Source organism: Equus przewalskii, chromosome 10 (genome assembly GCF_037783145.1).
Source record: "Equus przewalskii isolate Varuska chromosome 10, EquPr2, whole genome shotgun sequence".
NCBI classification, from domain to species: Eukaryota; Metazoa; Chordata; class Mammalia; order Perissodactyla; family Equidae; genus Equus; species Equus przewalskii.
This window is the reverse complement of record NC_091840.1, coordinates 39,890,251-39,912,124: the sequence shown is the minus strand read 5'-3', so window position 1 is coordinate 39,912,124 and position 21,874 is coordinate 39,890,251. Positions and strand designations below refer to the sequence as shown.

General features: G+C 37.6%; 1 protein-coding gene across 2 annotated transcripts in view; it reads right to left on the bottom strand.

The window, feature by feature from the left end:
- The window catches only part of MYO1D (myosin ID), a 319,278-nt gene that overhangs the window by 150,184 nt on the left and 147,220 nt on the right, over positions 1-21,874 (bottom strand). For both annotated transcript variants that reach the window (XM_070562560.1, XM_070562558.1), the window contains exon 16: positions 18,491-18,698. In XM_070562560.1, the coding sequence (XP_070418661.1) occupies positions 18,491-18,698 (208 nt within the window). The remainder of the gene's footprint in view (positions 1-18,490; positions 18,699-21,874) is intronic.

Sequence of the window (21,874 nt, the reverse complement as noted above, 5' to 3'; positions counted from 1 at the left end):
AATAATTATCCTTGACAAACAATTGTCGGTAACCAATTACTCATAATACAACTCATACCTGATTATGATAGATATGCCTATATTTTACAGACAGAAGCTGTAACGACCTAAAACCTCCCACAAACTTAAAGCTAACAGCAGGCCCTGGCCCCGGTCTCCTCTGCAGTCATACATCTCAGAGAGCCACACCCCACTGACAGATGGGCTCTGGTGAAGGCAGTAGAGATGACTTTATTTAGACAGGTATGGCCAGGAGGGCTTAGTGAGGTTAATCTAATTTGAAGAACACTAAAGGCAAGGCAAACAGGATGTGGAAAAGCAAGACAACGTCTGGGAGTTCAGTGAACAACACAAGGATGTTGCACAGAGGTATAATGGAAGACGTAGTTGGTAGGAGACAGCCTCTACAAGAGGCTGGTCTGTCTTTCCTAGGTGATTGGAAGGTTCCTGAACAGACGAACAACATCATTGAAACTAAGATTGTGATGTTGCGCAGATGAAGGTCAAGGAAGGAAGCCGGGAAGATCACACAGAAGTGGTCCAGGGCAGCGCACCACAACTATCACCACGGTTCTGCTGACTTTCATACTGCAACAGCCCTTTGCAGTGCATATGGCGTGACTTCAATTTAAAAAATTGTGTGTGTGTGTGTGTGTGTGTGTGTGTATGTGTGCGTGTGTGTATGTGTGTGTGTGTGTAAGAGAAAGTAGGACAAAGACTGTTATGTCCAAAATGTTAACAGTAGTTACCTTTTGGTGGTGAGATGATGGATGATATTTCCTCCTTCTTATAATTTTTCATATTTCACAATGAACATGTATTACTTTATAAAAAAAACTGTTAATTAAAATTTTAGATGGAAATAATGTGACCATAGCTGTATGTTGTTCTTGTTTACAATCCATTTAAAGTACAATAAACTTGTGAATAAAGTACTTCGTCTGTAACCTGCATTTAAATGACAACTGCTTGATTGTATTTTACTTTCCCAAGGATATTTGTCACCAACATATTTTCTATGAGTGTTTGATTTCTTTGAGTGTTTGTATCTACAGAAATACAAGAAAACCAACTCAGGACAGGTGACTAGTGAACATGTTATTTTGAAATTAAATTTCCTTAAAAATACAGACTTACTGTAGTGCTGAATTTGAATAGACAGCGATGTTTGGCAACATTAAGACTTTCTGATAAAAATCACTGAATATAAACAGTCCTAAATTTTCTTTAGTTATGAATAAAGCCCCAAAAGAGAATGACTCATCGGTTCCTCCTCAGTATATATAATGTGTGTGTGTGCGCGAATGTGTGTGTGTAGATATTTCTAGAATTAACAATGTGGTTAAAAAGGAATCATACTGAACATCCTGTGTTGGAACATATATTTTCACGTAACATTTATCACGAACACTTCTGATGTTATTAAATTTTTTTACATTGCCATTGTTAATGGCCACTTAGTTTTCTATCATAGGGATGTACCATAACTTATAGAACTAATTTCTTAACATTTTTCTCCATCATTTTCCACTTTCATGAGAAATGCTGAAGAGAAAATCCTTACAACTAAATTTTTACGTACATTCTTAAGAACTTCCTTAGTATAAGTTTCTAGAAGTATAATTCCTAGAGACAAACCCAGTTTTTTTGGAAATACATTGCTAAACTACCCTCCAGAAAGTTCTCACCAATTTACTCTTATGCCAGTAGTATATATATCCTCAGCACCGTGTATGATGTTTTTAAAAAACCCTGAGTATTTGATAAGTGAAAATATGGTTGCTGGCTATTTTTCTTTTTTGTGTGGACTGATCGTCCACATTTTTGCTCAATTTTCTAGTGACGTATTTATTTTATTTCTTTGGAAGGGTCTTCTGTATACTAAGAGTATTTACAATCAGTACTTGCTGAAATTAAAAACATAATAGAGTTTAAAGTCACCATATGTCCCCCCATAGAGAGAAGGTGAATGCTCTAAATGTAGCAATAAATAATGATACATTTCCCAGGACATGTTGAATATTTCATAGACATTCTTTTTTGGTTAGCAAAACTTAATAGTCCAAACAGAATGTGTTTAAACGTGCCATGACAAAGAATATGAATAATTTCTGACACACTTAGATTTCTTGGTAGTAGTTCTATATGTTTGCTATCGTAAGAAAAAGAATAAAATAAACCTCAACACTGTAGCCCTCACACTTTTAACCATATATATTCTACTATGCACTCAATTTGGTAAAAAGGATATATTTTGTCAACCATTAAGTATCTTAGCTTAACAAAATATGTGGCAAAATTATGTACTTTAGAAAGCCTTTTTTAAAAGTCAGTTTTAAAAGTCATCTTTTCTGGGGGTGATATTTTATATTAAATACCAGCATTGTCACTAAGTAGCAAATGCCCATTACAAGAAAATACTTTCACTGTTGCGTTTAATATTTGTTACTCAATTATTTTCAAAAGGATGGAGGGAACTTAGAATGAAACTTACACAGACAATGGAGTCACCAAAGAAAGGATAAAAGAAGGACAGGCAAGCACTGGGGAGGGGGGTGTAGGTGGGAAGGGAGGCAGTCATACTTGAAATCCCCAATGAAGAATGGCTCTTGAATTTGAGTACAAATCTGAGCCCTGAGCTTCTCTGGCAGCTGCAGCAAAAGGGAAATTTAATGAGTCGCATAGATTTCCTTACTTAATAAGGCTGGTAATCAAATACTCCCTGCACCCAAATATGCTTTTTAGTTTTAAAAAATAATTTTTGTTGAGGAGGAAGAAAAATTAATTGCTCAGCAGTGATTCAAGGGCATTTTGTTTGGCTTGGCTGTGCATATCTTCAGCTACCTTGTGACACAGTCTTCCTCCAGACAAGCTTTTGGTTGTACATATCCTATCTGTAAGATCTTTCATTTGAGTCTGGCATAGCAATCTTCACTGAATTGTTCAGAAGTTTTGAAATTTAATGTAAACATCTACTCACCGAATCATTCCCCTCACTAATTAATTCCTTACAAAGAGTCAATGTCTTGAGGTTTCAGCAATTAAAACAGAAAAGTGCAATGAAAATGTAGCCATGGGTTTTTTTCCTTCCTTTTTTTCCTACCACCACCTATAGGGGCCAGAAAGTGTTGTCATGGAGACAACAGCTGCTGGGTTATGAGTGACAGGTCTCAAGAGAGAAGTGTCTTGGAAAGGGAACATCTCAAGTTAAAAAAAAGTGGTGAAGGAGAAACCAACGCAAGCTCTTTTACTAAGAATAGTGGGGGAGCTCAGTTGAAAGGTGTATTTAAGCTAGCAAAGAATAAAAGCAGTATTTTCCCCTTTCTTTCATCTAACATAGGACATGTTTTCCTTCCAAAGGGGAACAGATTTCTTTTAAGCAAATCTCACGCATATGTACATATCTTGGCATAATTACATTTTAAAATTGGGATTCACACTGATGCACCAAATTGGTTGCCTTAGTAATGAGATATCACCCGGGCAACGGATTTGCTGCTCTTTCAGGAGAGCAAATCATCTGCTTCCAACTTACAGGGGAGCGGGCTGGGGAAGGGGTGGCAGTGGTCTCTTATTGCCGGTATCTGAGAGGAGATAAATAAGAAACAAATTATTTTCAACATGTTGTCAGTATTTTCCAAATACGCTTTTATATTTTTTATCCATCAGTGGGGTGGGAAGAGGGAAACGGGAGGCCGAAAGAGAGAGAGAGAGAGAGAGAGAGAGAGAGAGAGAGAAAGAGGGAGAGAGGGAGAGAGGGAGAAAAGGATGGTCTGTTGTTCCAATGTTAAATTGCTGCTGAAGCATTTTTCTGTCCTAAGAGGGCTTTGTAGACCACTGGTGGTGAACATGATGCAGTCTCCATAGAAACTGAAATATAATAATGTACACCTGGAATTTATACAATGTTATAAGCCAATATGACCTCAATAAAATAATTTTAAAAATAAAAAATAAATGAAAAGAGGGCTTTACATTTGTCAATATGTAAATACTAAATGGCATCAGTTATTGGCTTATATTATAAATCAACATAAATCTTCCCAATAGTCCGATCAATGACTTGCACACAGTAATGCTATTGTAATAGCCCTGCTCAGTAACACAAGGAGGGGTAAGGCTTCAATGTTCAATCATCATTTACTGAATGTCTTGCAGAGGATAAACACTCCTTGGTTTCTTCATTAAGAACATACATTCTTTCTCATACCTATTTTCATTACCATGATTTACCAATAAATGTTGAATATCCTTCTTGTTGAAAGCTTCTGGTACCCAGTTTGTTTTTTTCCTCCTCTTACACTGCTTTCATCCTGATCAACTTTAACAATGACCTCCCAACTGCCGGATGGAGTGGGCACTTTGAGTCCTTATTTGGTTGGACATTTCTGTTTGATACTGCTGATCATTTCTTCTTACTTGACATTTGCTGTTTCCTTTGCTTCCCTCACTCATATATGCACTGCTTGCTGGTCATCTTGACTTGCATATTTTATAGGCACCTTGAAGATATCATGCCCCAAATTATTAATTTCCTCCAATTATGCTCCTGCTTCTGCACCCTCTCTCTGCCTCAGTTGTTAATGACACCAGCTAGCCAGCAACCTAAGTTGGAAACCTGGAAACCACTGACTATTACCTTTTATCAGTCTCCCATCCAAACAACTATCATGGCCTGCTAATTGTACCTTCTAAATATTCCTCAAACTTCTCCCCATCTCAATTACCATTGCTTTGATTTAGGCCCCCATTAGCTTTCCCGCAAATTACAGCAACAGGCTCTTAATTAACCATCTTGCCTCCAGTCTTGTTGATTTCTAATCTCCCCCTGACAGAGATCTATTTAAAACTCAAAAACTGACCATATTACTTCTCTCTCAAACCTTTCAACAAGACTTCCACTGATTATGGCAGAATAGATAATCTGATATTCCTACTGCTAAAAACTGTAACCAATGCCCCTATGCATAGCTGAGCTGGCAAGAAAGCAAAGGACATACTCAGGGCTCAATATTAGACTGGTCAAATTAAAAATTCTGACAATTCAAATTGTTGATAAGGCTGTGGAACAATAAAAACTCACCCATTTCTGGTTAAGTATAGGTGGGTACAATTGTTTTGGAAAGCAACTGGACAATCTTCAGTAAACTTACAAATAACCTAGCATTTGCAATCTGCAGAATATTCCCTAGAAAACCAGTTCCCAAGGTGAGGTCTGGGGAACGCTGAGCATTGCTAAGACTCTTTCAATGGATCCTCAAGATAAAAAACTAATTTCATAATAACACTACCAGGATATTTGCCACTGTAATTCTCATCCTCTCGCAAATCTACAGTGTTTTCCAGAGGCTATATCATATGTGATGACATCATCACTGACAGCTGATAGAATGTGTGCTTGTATATTCTAGAATTTTCTAAGGTGAGCTCTTTGAGGTCCTCAAAATTTGAGAATACCTGCTTCACAGAGGCTTATTCACTTGCAGACAAGGAAACATGTATGAAAATGTTCATTGCAGCATTACTTTGAATGACAAAAAACTGGAAAACTAAGTAATTATTATCAGGAAAATAAATAATGGCTTTTAAATAATGAAATAGCATAAAGAAGTAAAAGTAAATAAACTAGTGCTACAATTATGGACCCAGAGAAACTTAGAAAACATGCTGAGTGAAAAAATCAAGCTGTAGAAGACTCTGGACAGTATGGTGTGGAAACAGTATTATAAGCCATGACAAAAAAGGTATAATCAAATCAGAAGCTGCCAGCCTCAACTAGCAGTTATTAATGAGGAACCATGAGAGAGCGGGAGTTTGTTGACCCAGGTGCTCTGAGAAGACAAGTCCTGAGCTAGCTCTTTACATCTTGTTAGATAAATAAGGGAAAGGTTAGCAAATATTGATATACTTTCTATAAAATTCAAGTTAAATCTAAATTTAATTTTGTTACTGTAAGTTGCACTGTTGCCATGTATGTTTGCTTCCTGATTATCCATATAGCTGTTTTCTAAGAAGAGCAAAGAACTTTCCTGTAACACTGAAAGGGCTTTTAGTAATTCCAAGAACTAGGACTAGTCTATGTTTATTATGGAAAATGATCTTTGTTTGAATATTTTTGTAGAAAACTTTGTTCCCTACATTTGTCGTAGGAAGTTTATTTTGCCCACTAACCTTAGTGACAATTCACTCACTATGATATCAATGATTCAGCTCTAATGAACTCGACCTGTATAAATGGTTCATGAAATACAGATTAAGATCTGTCCTCTCAGTAAATGTATTTTCAAGTAAAATGTGAACCTAATAGAGTGATTCTAAACTTCTTCCTCTTCTTCTTCTTCCAGAAAGACTTCTTCCCCCAGTTTGGGTAGCTGCCTCTTCTCTGAGCCCACTTGGCAGTCATGACCTACCCAAGAGAATGAGAACTACCCCATCTCACTGGCTAGAGTGCTAACACATCTCCCTCCTGACTAGGTTGTCAGCTTCTTCTGGGTGGAACCTTGTCTTCTTCATTTTTATGTCCCTATTCAGTAACGAATGAACAAGTCCACATTTATTACTCATTAACAATGCATCTAAAAGCACCCTTCTCCCGCACAGCCACATACATATCACAGTGCTGGAAAGGATACTTGCTGCCCGTTTCTTTTCACAGCATACTGAAAAGACATATAATCAATAGCCTTCATTTGATCAAAGGCACATTTTTCTTTATTTCTTTCAACACTTAGTCAAGGTCAAGCAGCATGTTTTTGACGATAAATATTCCCCATGAATAAAGCAATGAATGAACTGGTACTGGGGACAATCCCTCTTATAGCACAGCAACGCCCTCCCCCGACTTCCTGTAATTCAGCTCACGCTTTGTCTGTAGTCATCTAAACACACCTTCCCCAACCTACTCATGGCTCAAAAGTCACTTTCACCAAAACTAATAAAAATCTCTTCTCCTCAAGCACGTATTCTCAGCAAAAATGTGTCAAGAGCTGATTCAAACTTTCAACATCGTGTTTCCTTCCAATTGCAGGAAAAATGTATCTTAGTTCACATACTCAATAGTAAAAGACTCACACATCACTAGATGTCTACCAAGGTTATTTAATAAAGGAATTTTGCCAAATCGCATTCTTCTTTCTCTCTGAGCATGATGCCATCATCACCTTTGCATCTGGTTTTATAAACTTTTCTGCAATAGTGTGAGTTACATCTGCTTTTCCTATAAGGAGTGCAGTCTGAATGATGCCACTGAATAATGGTTAAAAGTGAGTGACTGGTGGTTAAAAGAGTGTGTGCAGAAGGCTGGAGTGCCGGGCTCACATCCCAGTCTGGCACTCGCCATGTGTGTGAGCTCAAGCAAGTTACTGAGCTACTCAGCGGCGTTAGTTCCTCTTTCTACTAAGTGAAAAGAACATGAGACACTCCTTCACGGGATTCTTGTAAAGATGTAGTTAACACGTGTAAAGTGCCCAGAATATTGCCTATCACTCAGTAAAGATTAGCCACCATATTAGTAGTTTGGGTTTTTTTTTTTCTTACTTTAAGGACAAAAGTAATCAATTTTATATGAGAGATAATTATTTTGCTTTTAGCCTGAGAAATAAAACGCTTGACTAGTTTCACAAAGAAGTCAGTGAGCTTTGTTTGAAAATGCTGTGAAAGTCCCCATGGCTTCATGCCACTGCTTGACAAAGTTTCACACTACATTAGGGAATAGGGGCAAATGAGTAACTAAACCAATAAAATCCAATTTTCACATAATGATTCTGTTCACACTTTTTCTTTTGGCTGGTTTACAAAATTATTATACTCAGGTTTATACTAACCTTTGAGACTACTTATAATTAAGTTATGACACTAATCTCATTTCAGAATTTACTATTTTCACTCTATGGTTATGCTTTAATGAGCCAATTTTAATCCTTCATAAGATCCTTCTTGTGACTTGGGCTATAATATAACCTAAAAATAAGAACGTAAAATGAAATTTAACAAATAAATACAGGAAATACAAATAATATTAAATTGTTAATTAGGACAAACCAACCAGAGCAGTCCTTGTGATACATGAACCGCCTTTAAAACATAAAATTTTTAAGGATGAAATGTTACTGACAATCATAACTAATATGATAAAGACTAGCGTGTACCATTCTCAAAGGTGCCGCAGCTCCACACCTCCTATCCATAACCATCTGTGGAAAGACATTTCTTAGTCAACTGCGAGTAATGAACACAAATTACATATTTTAGGTGATGTTAAGGTATGTTATCATACCATTAACTTTATATGGTATGATAACAGTATAGTGAAGTTCTTCTCTGCAGAGATTATACTGGTATGTAAGAGTGAAATGATAATACATCTGGGATTTCCTTCCAAAAACACCAAAACAAAACAAGCTGAACAAAACATACAGGAAAGCATGAGATGAGTACTAGATAAAATAAGAATGGCAAGGGGCCAGCCTGGTGGCATAGGGATTAAGTTGTGTGCCCCACTTCTGTGGCCTGGGGTCGGCAGGTTCAGATCCCAGGTGTGGACCTACACCCTGCTCATCAAGCCATGCTGTGGCAGAATCCCACATACAAAATAGATGAAGGCTGGCACAGATGTTAGCTCAGAGACAATCTTCCTCAAGCAAAAAGATGAAGATTTGCAGATGTTAGCTCAGGGCCAATCTTTCTCACCAAAAAAAAAAAAATCAGAATGGCAAAATGCAGATAATTGTTGAAGTTGGGAGATGGGAACATGGGGACTCATTATACTATTCTTTCTACTTTTGTAAATATTTGCAGTTTTTCATAATAAAAGCATTATAAAAGAAGAAGGAGGCCAGGCCACTGGCCGAGTGGTTAAAGTTCCATGTGCTCCGCTTTGGCAGCCTGGGGTTCACGGGTTCGGATCCCGGGTGTGGACCTACTCCCCTCGTCAGCCACGGTGTGGAGGCATCCCACATACAAAATAGAGGAAGAGCTGGCATGGATGCTAACTCAGGGCTAATCTTCCTCATACACACACAAAAATAAAATAAATAAAAAAAGAAAAAGAAAAAGAAAAAATACGCCTTTTTTCAAGTTATGCTCAAAAAATGTCTGTATACTAGGCCCCAGAATTCAATAAATTCCAGAAACTAGAAATAGTACATTCCATGATCATAATGCAGTAAAACTAAAAATTAATAACAAAATTAGAAAATGAAACAAAACATAGACAAAAAACATGGATCACCTGGAAATGATTTTTAAAATGTACCTAAACAACTTTTTAGGAAAGAGGAAATCTAAACATAAAAAATAATTAAATGGTAACGTATCAGGTCCTATAGATACAGCAAAAGTAGTTCTCAGAACAAATCCCATAGTTCATTATTAACAAATGTGATGGGAAAAAAACGCATGAGGCGCCCAACTCCAGAAGTTGGAGAAAGATCACCTCCTGTTTGCTTCTGCTCTTTATATTCTAAAGAAAGAAGGAAATAAAGATGAAAAGCAAAATAAATAAATTAGAAATAAACAAATGGTGGAATTAATAAACAAATCAGAGAGGTGGTTCTTTGAGAAAAAAAATAGTAAAAGGCATCCTTAACTAAAGCTGATAAAGAAAAAAGAGAGTAAGCACAAATCAAATACACAAAGTAAGAAATGACAAGAGGAAATGACTAAAGATACAAAGGAAATGAAAAGAAACATTTAAACTCTAACTTTGTTCAATTCTATTCAATTAAATTTGAAAACCTGGATGATTTTCTAGGAAAATATAAATTACCAAAACTGATCCTACAAAAGATACACAGTAAAAACAGACCAATTATTATGCAGAACGAGAGGGAGCTGTTGAAGAGCTATGCTCCAACAAAGGTCCCCTTTCACGTGTCTTCACAGAGGAATTCAACCTGAACAGATTAACTCCAATGCTATCTAGACTGTTCTAAAATATGGACAAAGAAGGAAACGTGCCCGTGTTATCTTGCTGAGGCAAACGTAATATTGATACTGAATTGATTAGCAGAATTCTCTGTATTGACAGCTCAGAAGAGAAAACCACAGGAGCATCTTGATGCCTGCTAAGACGTAGTTCTACTCTTGATTTTAAAAGTACTCTTAACACAACTGGAGTAGATGGGTACCTCCTTACATGCTCAAATGCATCTATCTCAATCAATATCACGCATGAATAGAAACCACTAGAAACATTCCCATTAAGCTCAGAAACATTTCAAGGATGTCCAATATCACCACTCCAGGAAATTTCACCAGGAGACTCTGCAGCAGTGCGGCCCCTCCCCATGACATGACTGCCAGTTTGAGGGCAGTGGCCCTGGAGAAGTACAGCTAATTCCGGTACAAAAACAAAAAGAAAGTTTCCCACATGGCAACTCAAAAGGACACTGGATGTTACATGTTCTGTTATGTCCTTTACCAAGAATTATACGTGGTGTGCTTAGAGACACTGCTGATTTGTTGATAAAATCAGTTAGCCCTATTCTCACAATATCAGTTTGCTAGGCGAATGCCAAATATGTATTATTTTGAATTGAAAAAGAAAAGATCGGGGCCGGCCTGGTAGCACAGTGGTTGAGTTTGCATGCTCTGCTTCGGTGGCCCAAGGTTTGCATATTCGTATCCTGGGCGCCGACCTATACACCACTCATCAAGCCATTCTGTGGCAGCGTCCCACATACAAAATAGAGGAAGACTGCCACAGATGTTAGCTCACTGACAATCTTCCTCAAGCAAAAAATAAAAGAGGAGAATTGGCAACAGATGTTAGCTCAGGGCCAATCTTCCTCACCGAAAAGATCACTAACTAACCTACAATTCCATGCTGAACTCCACATAAAATCAGAAACAATAATTCTAGCCCACATATGATTTTAGCCCACATTTTGAATCTTCTAAATCACTAGCTTGAGGTATTTTTCTCCTTCCTCAGCTTTATCATCATCTCTTTTTCTTTCACATTTTCCCCATACTTTCTTCTCGACTCAATCCTCTGTTCTCTCCTATCCTGCTTTTGAGATTGTACCCATTTTGCTATGACCTAATAATCAAACCACTACCATCCTCTGATCAGGAAGCCACCAGACAAGCAAAAATAAAACTCTGGGAGCCAACTGACCCTAGGAGGCCAAGGGATCTGAATGTTTATAGCATGAGGCTTCTATTATTTCCTATATAATCATGTCTATATTTTCCCATAATTGTAACAGGAGATTGCCAACTGACTTTAGATTTAAGCTTGACTGTGGACCCCACAGCTCACTGTGTCATGGATGCTACAAGCTGTGAGCTACATTCAGGACTGAAATAAAAACTGGAAAACTCACGGCATGGAGTGGGGAGCTGGTCATGGGCTAGCATGATTTGAATTTCCAAAGGGCTGGCAGCTCTCGCTGCTGTGGAATTCACGAGCTATAATGGTGATCCCAGGGTACCCACAAATTGCTTGGAGGAAAATGATTAGAGCCTTAAGATTTTATTTTAAGAAAGAATGTTTCTGTTTAGTGGCCTTCTTATGTGACATAGGAAAGGCCTTGACCTCCTAACTACATCATGGCACACTGGAAAGAATAACTTCATTCCTAGAGCTAGGGTCAAAGCTGTGCGATCTGAAATGGCCCAACAATATGACATGGTCATTAATTAAGATCTCTGACTAGAATCAATTACAGATGCCCTTCCAGAAAGGGCTAATTCCCCCAAATGAAGGCACAATTCCCCAAAGTACCCATGTGTCTTATAGGTGGGTCAAGAAAGCCACTCTTCAAATCCATCAGTCTATTCCAAATTTGCTGTTTATGGCCACGCAAAAGATAAACTTCCCCAACACTTTTCTGTCTCCCTTTGAGAATTCATCTTGGATAATTTTGATTTTATATGACAATTTTGATCATGCCCTATGATCCCCTAGAATGAGAATATAAATTTAAAACTATACATGCACTAAAAATGTCAAGAGTTTCTTGAGGGGTTCCACACCTCATTCCTCTTCCAAGACAGCAACATGTTTTAAACTGAATAGGTACAGAATATTAGAGAATCTTGCCACGCATTTGATGCGGTATTTTCATTAAAAATCAGTTATCTGTTGACTATCTGTTAACAGTGAAAACTACAGTCTTCTTTCAGGATTTCCCCAACCATGCAACAAATAAGTATCTTATTTTCTAGGCATCAATGAGTATAACACATAGAAGACAAAGTGATAAGAAATTCAAAACCACAAAGATCCACATTGAAGAAGAACAAAAAGCTAAAACAACAATCAAGCTGGACAGATTTGCCTCACTGTACAGTGAATAACCACCTTTCTGGGAGCCATTTGACAGTGGGTACAGAAACTTAAAAGTGAGTATCTTTTAAACTCACAGTTTTGTGCCTGAGAATTTATTCCAAGAAAATAATCAAGGATATTTATAAATACTTAATAGTGGTAACAGAAGTACTGACAGTAATAATATTTATTAATTCTGCGTCCACTGCTCTAAGTAAACGGAGATGAGCATTGCAATGGGATCTGTAAGAGGGAAAACTGGAACAACCTAGCATCCAGTAACAGCAGACCAATTGAGCAAACTCTAGTAAATCACACCACAGACTAAGCCAGCTATTATAAATACACAAATAAGTGTTTACACATGTAAAGACACAACAAAAAAGTATTATGTAACAACGGTATGACATGATTTAAATTTATATTTAATATAAAATATTTTAAACTATAAAATTATTTATATAGTTTTCATTTTTCTACATGAACTTGTATTGCTATTACTTATGAACTATAAAATCAATAAAAGTCTTTGAACTCTCGAGGGTTATTTCCTAAAAAAAGATATTTCTAGCAATTGCAAAAATCTCCTACAATGTCAAGCATATGACCAAGTAGATGAAAAGAAACAAGATGCACTGAACAGATTACCTGTAATTCTTTTTTTTTCTTTTGAGTAAGATTAGCCCTGAGCTAACATCTGCTGCCAATCCTCCTCTTTTTGCTGAGGAAGACTGGCCCTGAGCTAACACCTGTGCCCATCCTCCTCTACTTTATATGTGGGACTCCTGCCACAGCATGGCTTGCGAAGTGGTGCCATGTCCACACCCGGGATCCGAACCGGTGAACTTGGGCCGCCAAAACGGAACGCGCGCACCCAACTGCTGCGCCACCGGGCCGGCCCCTATCTGTAATTCTTGATACTGAGTGTTTAATGGTTTAGATGGTGACAGTGGAAAACTATAAATTTTTTTATGAATAGGAAAGCAAGTCAGTTTGTATCTGTTCTGCAGTCTTTGGGGTTATACAGTTTATTCCTTTAAGAATAATCAATTTTGGAGGTTCTGATTTTAGTCAACATCATTGATTCTGCCACTTCCCACTCACCATTAAATCTCTATTAAGGCACAGAAAAGGTATGAAAGTATACTGAAAGCCAAGTTCTCACACGTTAAAACCTATTATGATGTACTATAATAAACACAGTATGATCTTGGCATAGAAATTAACTGTGGAGCAAAATAGTGAGTCCTGAAATAGATTCAAGTACATAAGGGAACTTAATATTAGACAAAGGTGGAATTTCAATTTTGTGGAAAAAAGAGGAGTTTTTTAATAAATAGCATTAGAACAGCTGCTTATTTATGAGGAACAAAACACAGCTGGACCTCTATATCACACCATGTACAAAACAAAATCCCAAATCCATATTTTTTGAAGAAACTCAAAAGCTATAAAGATAAGACATATTTTATTATATTAAGTGAAAAATTTCATGTCAAAAGTATACCATGAACAGAATAAAATGACAAATGATAGCTTGGGGAAAATAATTGCAATAAATAAAGATAATAGCTCCCACAAATTCATAAGAAAAAGACAAACAATCCAAGAGAAAAATGGGCCAAGGATATGAACAAATAAATAACAGCAGAGGCAATTCTAAAGGCCTATAAACACAGCCTCACTAGTAGTCACCGAAACAAAAAATTAAAGTAGAAATGAGATATAATTTCTCTCTTTTTTTTTTTTAAAGATTTTATTTTTTCCTTTTTCTCCCCAAAGCCCCCTGGTACATAGTTGTGTATTCTTCGTTGTGGGTTCTTCTAGTTGTGGCATGTGGGACGCTGCCTCAGCGTGGTCTGATGAGCAGTGCCATGTCCGCGCCCAGGATTCGAACTAACGAAACACTGGGCCGCCTGCAGCAGAGCGCGCGAACTTAACCACTCTGCCACGGGGCCAGCCCCGAAATGAGATATAATTTCTTACTAACAAGAATGGAAAAAATTCAACAGCCTGGTAAAAGCTGCTGTGGTAATAAAAAAAAAAAAAAATTAAGAGGAAAAAGTTCACTTACATTGTGGGCAGAAATGTGAACTGTTAATATCTGTTATGAATACAAACACAAATACACTTCAACCAACCAACAGTCTTGCTCCCGGGAATCCAGTGCATTGCACGGAGGGACCAGGATGGAAGGTTATATGTATAAGGAGGTCTATTACGGTTAGGAAGACTGTGGGGGCGTCCAGAAAGGAGTTAAGATAGCAGGCCTGAGACTGCTATCTTTAGAAGGGCTTCTGAGGTTGGCCCTTGGCTGGTGTCTGAGAACTTGGCTGGTAAACAGTTCCCTACACTGATATAAAACCTTCCCCAAATGATAAGAGTGGCCTGACATGCTTAAACTGCTTGTACAATGTGATTTATGCTGAATACCTGATTTTCTTCTGGGAGTCTTGGATTTGGGTATATGCTGGGCAGAGGGCGCCTAGGTAACCAGTCCCCAGTACAAACTTTGGGCACTGAGTCTCCAATGAGCTTCCCTGGTGCACAACACTTGGCAGGCGTTGTCACAGTTCATTGCTGGAGGAACTAAGCAGATCCTGTGCAACTCCACATGGAGCAGACTCTCAGAAGCTCGCGCCTGGTTTCCTCTGCACTGTACCCCCTGTGCCTTTTCCCTTTGCTGATTTTTTTGGTATCCCCTTGTTGTAATAAATTTTACTCATTAGTACAACTATGTGCTGAGTCCTGTGAGTCCTTTTAGTGAATCATGGAAACTGGAAACGGTCTTGGGGCCCCTTGACACAGGGGGTGGAGAGGAGATGTGGGCAGAGAAGGGAAATGTGGGAAAACGAGTATCAAAATGTTGTAAAAAAGGAGAAAGGTGCTTATAAAAATTATGATATGAACTATGGTCTCACTTATATTACAGTGCACAGGCTTGCATATGTGCACAGAAAGAGATTAGAGAGGATGTGCACCACAATGTTAATGGTGTTACCTCTGCATGGGGGGATTTTAGGTGATTTTCCATGGTTCCCCTTATACTTTTTTGTATGGTTTGAATTTGTTTTTACAATGAGCATACTTTAATTACATAATCAGAAAAAAAGATAAAACTATTTTATTTGAAAAGGAAATAAAAAGCAATTGTTGGAAATTTGTTTAAAATAGCATCTCCTGATGTTGCCTCTCCTAACTTCCCATTACATTCCTATAAGAATACAGAAAAAATGAAACACACATCACATGAAAAGTTAGGTGACTGATGACCTATTCTCAGAAGCTGAGAGAAATTTTATGGTCTGTGGAGTTGGTTTAAAGAACACAATCAGTAGATCATATATGGTACCCTAGAATGGTCTGCCTGGGAATTGGGAGGAGGATCTTTATTCCCTACCCCACGGCCTTATGGTTAAGAAATGCAAGATCTACATCACAGGGAAGCCTGGACAGCCTTCCCTCCGTGGCATGGGTGATGGTTTGCGACGCAGCCATCCTTTCTCCTTGAGAATCTCTTTTTTTCTAGGTAGAAATCGTAATTTCTCACCAGAAAGAAAGCAGAGGTGCTGTAGAGAAGACTGAGAAAGGAAGAGTCAGAGTAGGTACACACACGTGTTTATGTACGAGCTGGGCGCACGGGCCTGGGCGGGCCCCTATGTTTGACTAGCAGAGCTGTAACAGACTAAAGTCTGCAGGACACTGACAAGTGTAAAGATTTAAGAAGAGAATTCTATAAGTCACCAAGCGGACAGAATGTGAGTTCAGGGTAGGCTGACCAAACAGTTTATTATCCATACTGGGACACTTGAGAGTGAAAGGGTACTACTAATAGTTACAACAGACAAGAGTCATAAATCAGGACTGTCCCAAACAAACTGAGAGGTATGGTGACCCTGGTTCAGGGCCAAACCCTGAACCTGAGTCAATCCTTCGATAGGTATAAAGAAAGAAAACAAAGTACCAGATCTGCAAAAACACCACCACCACCAAGTGTTGAAGATCAAGAGAAAGGATCTGAATATACAGAAGAACCAATGCATGAAAATAATTTACTACGGCAGTCAGGAAACCGATATCCAACTTGCAAATTTACAAGCAGTCCTGAGAAAGATAACAGAACTGAGGAAAAGCAATAGAAAAAAACAATTAATAGAAGGAAACTGTTTTAGGATGAGAGAGAATTTAGTACTTCACTCCGTAAGTTTTTCTGAGTTCTATGCAAAATAAATGAAATAGACCAACACTTAGGAACATCTTGGCAATTGGAAGGGAAGAGAAAACTTTCATTATTTGCACAAGATATAATCATTTACCCAAAAAAACTAACAGAATCAACAAATATGAATGAAGAAGGGTTTCATTCTGAATACAGATAAACAAACATAAGCTAATATTCTTTCTCTGTACGAACACTGCCATGTAGAAAATATGTATAATAAAAAAAATTCACAGCATTAACAAAACCAATAAAATATCTAGGCATTAACCATGAATTCATAGGGCCTCTATAATTCTAATGGTCAACGAAATGATGTAAATAAGCCTATTCTATATACTTAAGATGATTTAATATTGTAAAAATGTTAATCCTTCAAATTAATGCATAAATTAAATGCAATTCTAATAAAAATTATTGTTGAATTTAATGAACATAATAAACACACATTAAAATTTATATTGCAGAATAAAGGTCTGTATATAGGTTAATCGTCCTTAATAAAGAAGAGTAGAGAAGATGCATTTATTCTACCATAAACTAAGATGTATTACAATAAAAACTGTGTGGCGATAGTGCAAAAACAGGCAGATACAAAAATGGAACAGAATGGAGCACTCAGAAAGTGTGTATACACAGATACATATAAACTTAATATATAATAAAAGTGGCACCACAAACCAATGGGGAAAGGAGAGATTTTTCAGTAGATGGTATTGAGAAAACTGAGTCACCACGTAGAAGAAAATGAAACTGGATTCCTATATACACCATACAACAGGTGGATTCTAGATGGACTAAAGACCTAAATGTGAAATGTAAAACTATACAGTTCATAGAAAATATAGGATAGTATCTTTGTGACCTAGAGACAAGGAAAGCCCTCTCAATTAAACAAAATTCCAAAGCAAAAAGTAAAAAGCAAAAAATTGAAGAATTTGTCAAAATTAAGGATTCTCTCCAACAAAGCATATTACGGACAAAGTTCATTAGAATGCCTACAGAATAAGAGATATTTATAATGTCTCAAGTGAATAAGAGATTGTCTAAAATATTCAAGGAATTCCTGCTAATCAACAAGAAAATGATACCAACTTCATTAGAAAAATAAACAAAGGATATGAATGGGCAATTTACAGGAAAACCCAAAAAGGAAACAAGAGTTTAATGAGATTCAAATTCAATGGTAATCAGAGAAAGATAAAGTAAACAATAATGAGATATCATTCTACCTATTAGTCCAGCAAACCTTAGGTAGCTGGATGATACTGGTAAGGATGTGGGCACACAGTAACCCCCACGTACAGCTGGTGGTGCTGCAAACTGGCAGAGTCATTCTGGAGAAGAATCTGGCACTACTTATAACCTGTGACTCAGCAAATTTTCTCCTGGCATATATCCTAAGGACATTGTCACAGAGGCACATGATTGCTTTTTATGTTCACATATAATTTTTTACATAAAAATGGTTCATTTAGAAGGCATGGAAATGGCTATGGGAGATAAAAAGAAATATATGAATGAGCGAATGAAATGAGAAGGGGGCCCTGCACAGACCAACGATGACGGGTTCCATGATGTAATGAGCATCAAGTCAGTACTCCACACCTGTCAAGGGCTGGTGGTGGGTAATAATGGGTGAGGGAAGTTGGCAAAACTTTTGAATTACAAGATTAAAAAAAAGTCCTTTATGCAGTTAAGCTGAGGGAAAAAACTCAGTTAACTACAAGAGACCAAAAGTAGGATGGTTCAGACATCTCTCCAACTTTAAATTCCAGAAGACAAAATGTCTTCAGAGTATTGAGGATAAAATAATTTTGAGTTCAGGGAGCCAAATAAGTTTTCCACATGTGAAGGCAACAGAAAGCATTCTAAGATGTGTGTAGATACCAAAAAATATACTACCGTGAACATCTCTTGAATCAAGGAAAAAATTCAACAAATTTTTAAGAACATAAAAACAAATCCTTATCCTCATATATAAAATATAAAATTACCTTTTGCAGAAAGAGGACAATCCTTACGAGCATCTGGGCACGGAGTTCTTCCAAGGTAAACAATGTTCGGGGTGTCCGAATGAAAATTTTTGTCTTCCCATAAGCTACATCATCCTGAAAACCACAACGTTCAATCAGTTTCTTGACAGCCTCTTTGTCTGAAGGGAGGTCATGGTTGGGCCACGTGAATTCAGAGATCATCTTGTACCTGGGTGAAAAAAGAACAGGACCCAGATTAAGAGAGAAAAATCAAATGGTCTCAACAGATGCAGAAAGACTATTCAAGAAAATTCAAGACACTTCATAGAAAGAAAAAAAACAAGTCTTCTAAAACTAGGAATAGAACTGAATTTCATTAGCCTGATAAGAGATGTAGAAAAAGCTTCAAGAAGTTACAATGCTCATAATAACTCTTCCCAGACTAGGGATAGAAGGGTACTTCCTTAATCTAACAAAGGCTATTTACCAAAAACTTACAGCAAATATCCTTCATAAAAGCGGAACCTTGGAAACTTTCTCTTTATAAACAGAAAGAAGACAAGGATGCTTCTATCAAAGCTTTTCTAGCTAGCATAATGAGCTAATAAATAAACTGGAAAATGAATGATGAAGGGGCAAAACTAACCTTACTTATGAACAATATGACTCGCTTCAAAGGAAATCAAGTGGATCTTCAGATAACCATTATAACTAAGAGGAAACTAAGCAGTGTTCTGTATATAAGATCAATACACAAAAATCAGTTGCATTTCCACATACAGGCAGCTAACAATTCCTTCCTTGCCTTGTGGGCCTCTCATAGGGCAGCTCACTACACAACAGCTTCTTCTTGAGAGTGTGGACGTGAGCAAGATGGAAGTCACAGAGTCAAAGCCATTTGTAGCCTAATCTCACAAGTGACATCCCATCACTTTTGCCATATTCCATTTTGCTAGAAGCAAATCACTAGGCTCAGGCCACACTTAGGGGAGGGGGATTATGCAGGGCATGAACACCAGGAGGTGGGGATCACTGCCCAGCTTGGAAGGCTGCCTACCACAATGCTTTTTCACCCATGCAAAGTTGTTAAATCATGCAGTCAAATTTAGTAATGTTTTTCATGTATTGCATCTGAATTTTACGTCACAGTGAGAGTAATTACAGAGTAATTCACCTATGTGCTTTTCTAGTACTTGCATGTTTTCATTTTTTACATTGAGATCTCTGCTCGATTTAGAGTTTTAGTATACGGTATGAGGTATGGATCCACTTTTACCTTTTGACAAAAGGCTATTTCTGACATTATTTACTAAAATGTTTGTCTTTCTCCCTGTGACTTAATATGCCATTTTTATCACATACAAAATTTTCATATGTACTTCAGTTCATTTCTGGGCTTTCTGGTCTGTTTCATTGCTCTATCTGTCCATCTGTGCACTGGTACCACTGGGTTTTAATTATAGACGTTATAAATTTATTTTAATATCTAGTGGTCTCTCCTCATTCTTTTTTTTTTTTTTTAAAGGTCTTTCTAGCTATTTCTCCCTGTTTATTTTCCCATATGAACTTCAAAATCAATTTGTATAGTTCCAGGGAAAAACAATCACAAAACAAACAAATCCTTGCCGGTATTTTTATTGGGTTCCCATGTTAAATTCATTAAACTTATTCATGATGTTGAGGTGTCCTATCCAAGAACAAGGAATATCTTTCCATTTGTTCAAGTTTATTTTTGCTCCTTTCAGGAATCTTTAAGTTTTCCTCATAGGGCTTTACCCATTTCTGGTTAAGAGAATATATATCTAAGTGGCTTCTGACCCTTTCCTCTTGACAAAGCTCTCTTTTCCTAGCTTTCATGACAGCACACTCTCCCTGGCTTCCTTCTGTCTTTCTAGATATTTCTTCTCAATCTCATTTTCTGGCTACTGTTCCTCCATTACTGGACCCCTCAAATGCTGGAGTGCCCCAGGGCTCATATCAGGCCCTCTTTTCTCCATGTACACCTCCCCATGTCACCTCACCTATTCCATCCACTTTATTTTTCAATTCATGAATTTATCATCCCCAGCCCAGCTCTCAGTTCTGAGCTTCAGACTCACCTATCCAAAGCCTACACAGATCTTGAAGGCATCTCAAACTTCTCTTACAGTCTTTCCCACTTCAATGTCCTCAGTTACTATAGCCAGAATTCTGGGAATCATATTTGATCCCTTCTCTTCTGTATCATTCCTTCTAATCCTTAGTCAAGTCCTACTGACTCCACCTCCAAAATATATTTAACATTCAACTATTCTCATCTTTACTGCCACAATCCTAATCCAAGCCACATCAAGTTCACTACAATAGACTCTTGAAATGTTTTCCATTTCCTCTCCAATCCATTCTGTAAACTCAGCAGCCAGAGTTGTTTTCTAAAACGGCTTACATCATTTTTCTCTCTTCCTGCTGTCCTTCTCCATCACTATATTCCAATCATCTTGGCCTTCTTTAAGGTCCTATAATGTGGTTGCCTCTTTCTTGCTTTAGAGCCTTTGCATATGCTGTTCCCATGGCCTGGAATACTTTTTAACCTACTCCTTGACAGGCTGGCTCTTTCTTATCCTCTAGTCTTGTCTTGATCTTCCTTCATCAACCATCAACCCTTACCTCCACTATTCCTAAGGCAGCCAACTGTGTTTTTTCCCCACACGATTCACCACAGTGTGTAATCACATTGATTTGTGGGTTTATCTGTTTAATGTCAGTCTCCCTCACTGCTCTGTGGGTACCATGAAGGCAGGGGCTTTGTTTTGCTCCCCGCTATATACCATGTATCTACTGTGTTGCCTGCTACACTACGAGGCAACAGATATTTGTTGAATGAATGAAAGAATGCAAGGAAATACATTTAAAAGCTTACTCACTTGCCAGATAGGGACAAAAATAGAAACCAAATGAAAGAGTTCTAATGTGAAGAAAGAGGTAATTTTACATAATGTCACGTGAAAAAAGGAAACAAACCCAGAAACCTTCCAAATTCACTATAAAACTAGAATAAGAGTCAACATTTGGGCCATAAGAGGGGCAGTAATGATGTGTGTTTGAAGTTTGAGGCATGCTGCAGAAACTGGAGGAAATTCCACTGTTACACTGCTCAGCTAACACATCAGGATGAAGGTGCTCTTCCTTTATTCCTGATGGTAATGGGCACGACCCCAGTTCTCCAGCAAATCACCCTGAACCTGTGAATTGTGAAGCCAAACTCATCTGCTTTCTGACTAGCTTTACCTCCCTGAAAGACTTCAGCAGCTTTTAAGGTTAATAGGACATTTAAAATCCTTCTCTCTCTTTTTCAATAAAAGAATGAAAATAAAGAAAACTGACAAGTAAAAATTTAGGTTCAAACCGAGCTTACAAAAAAAGCTG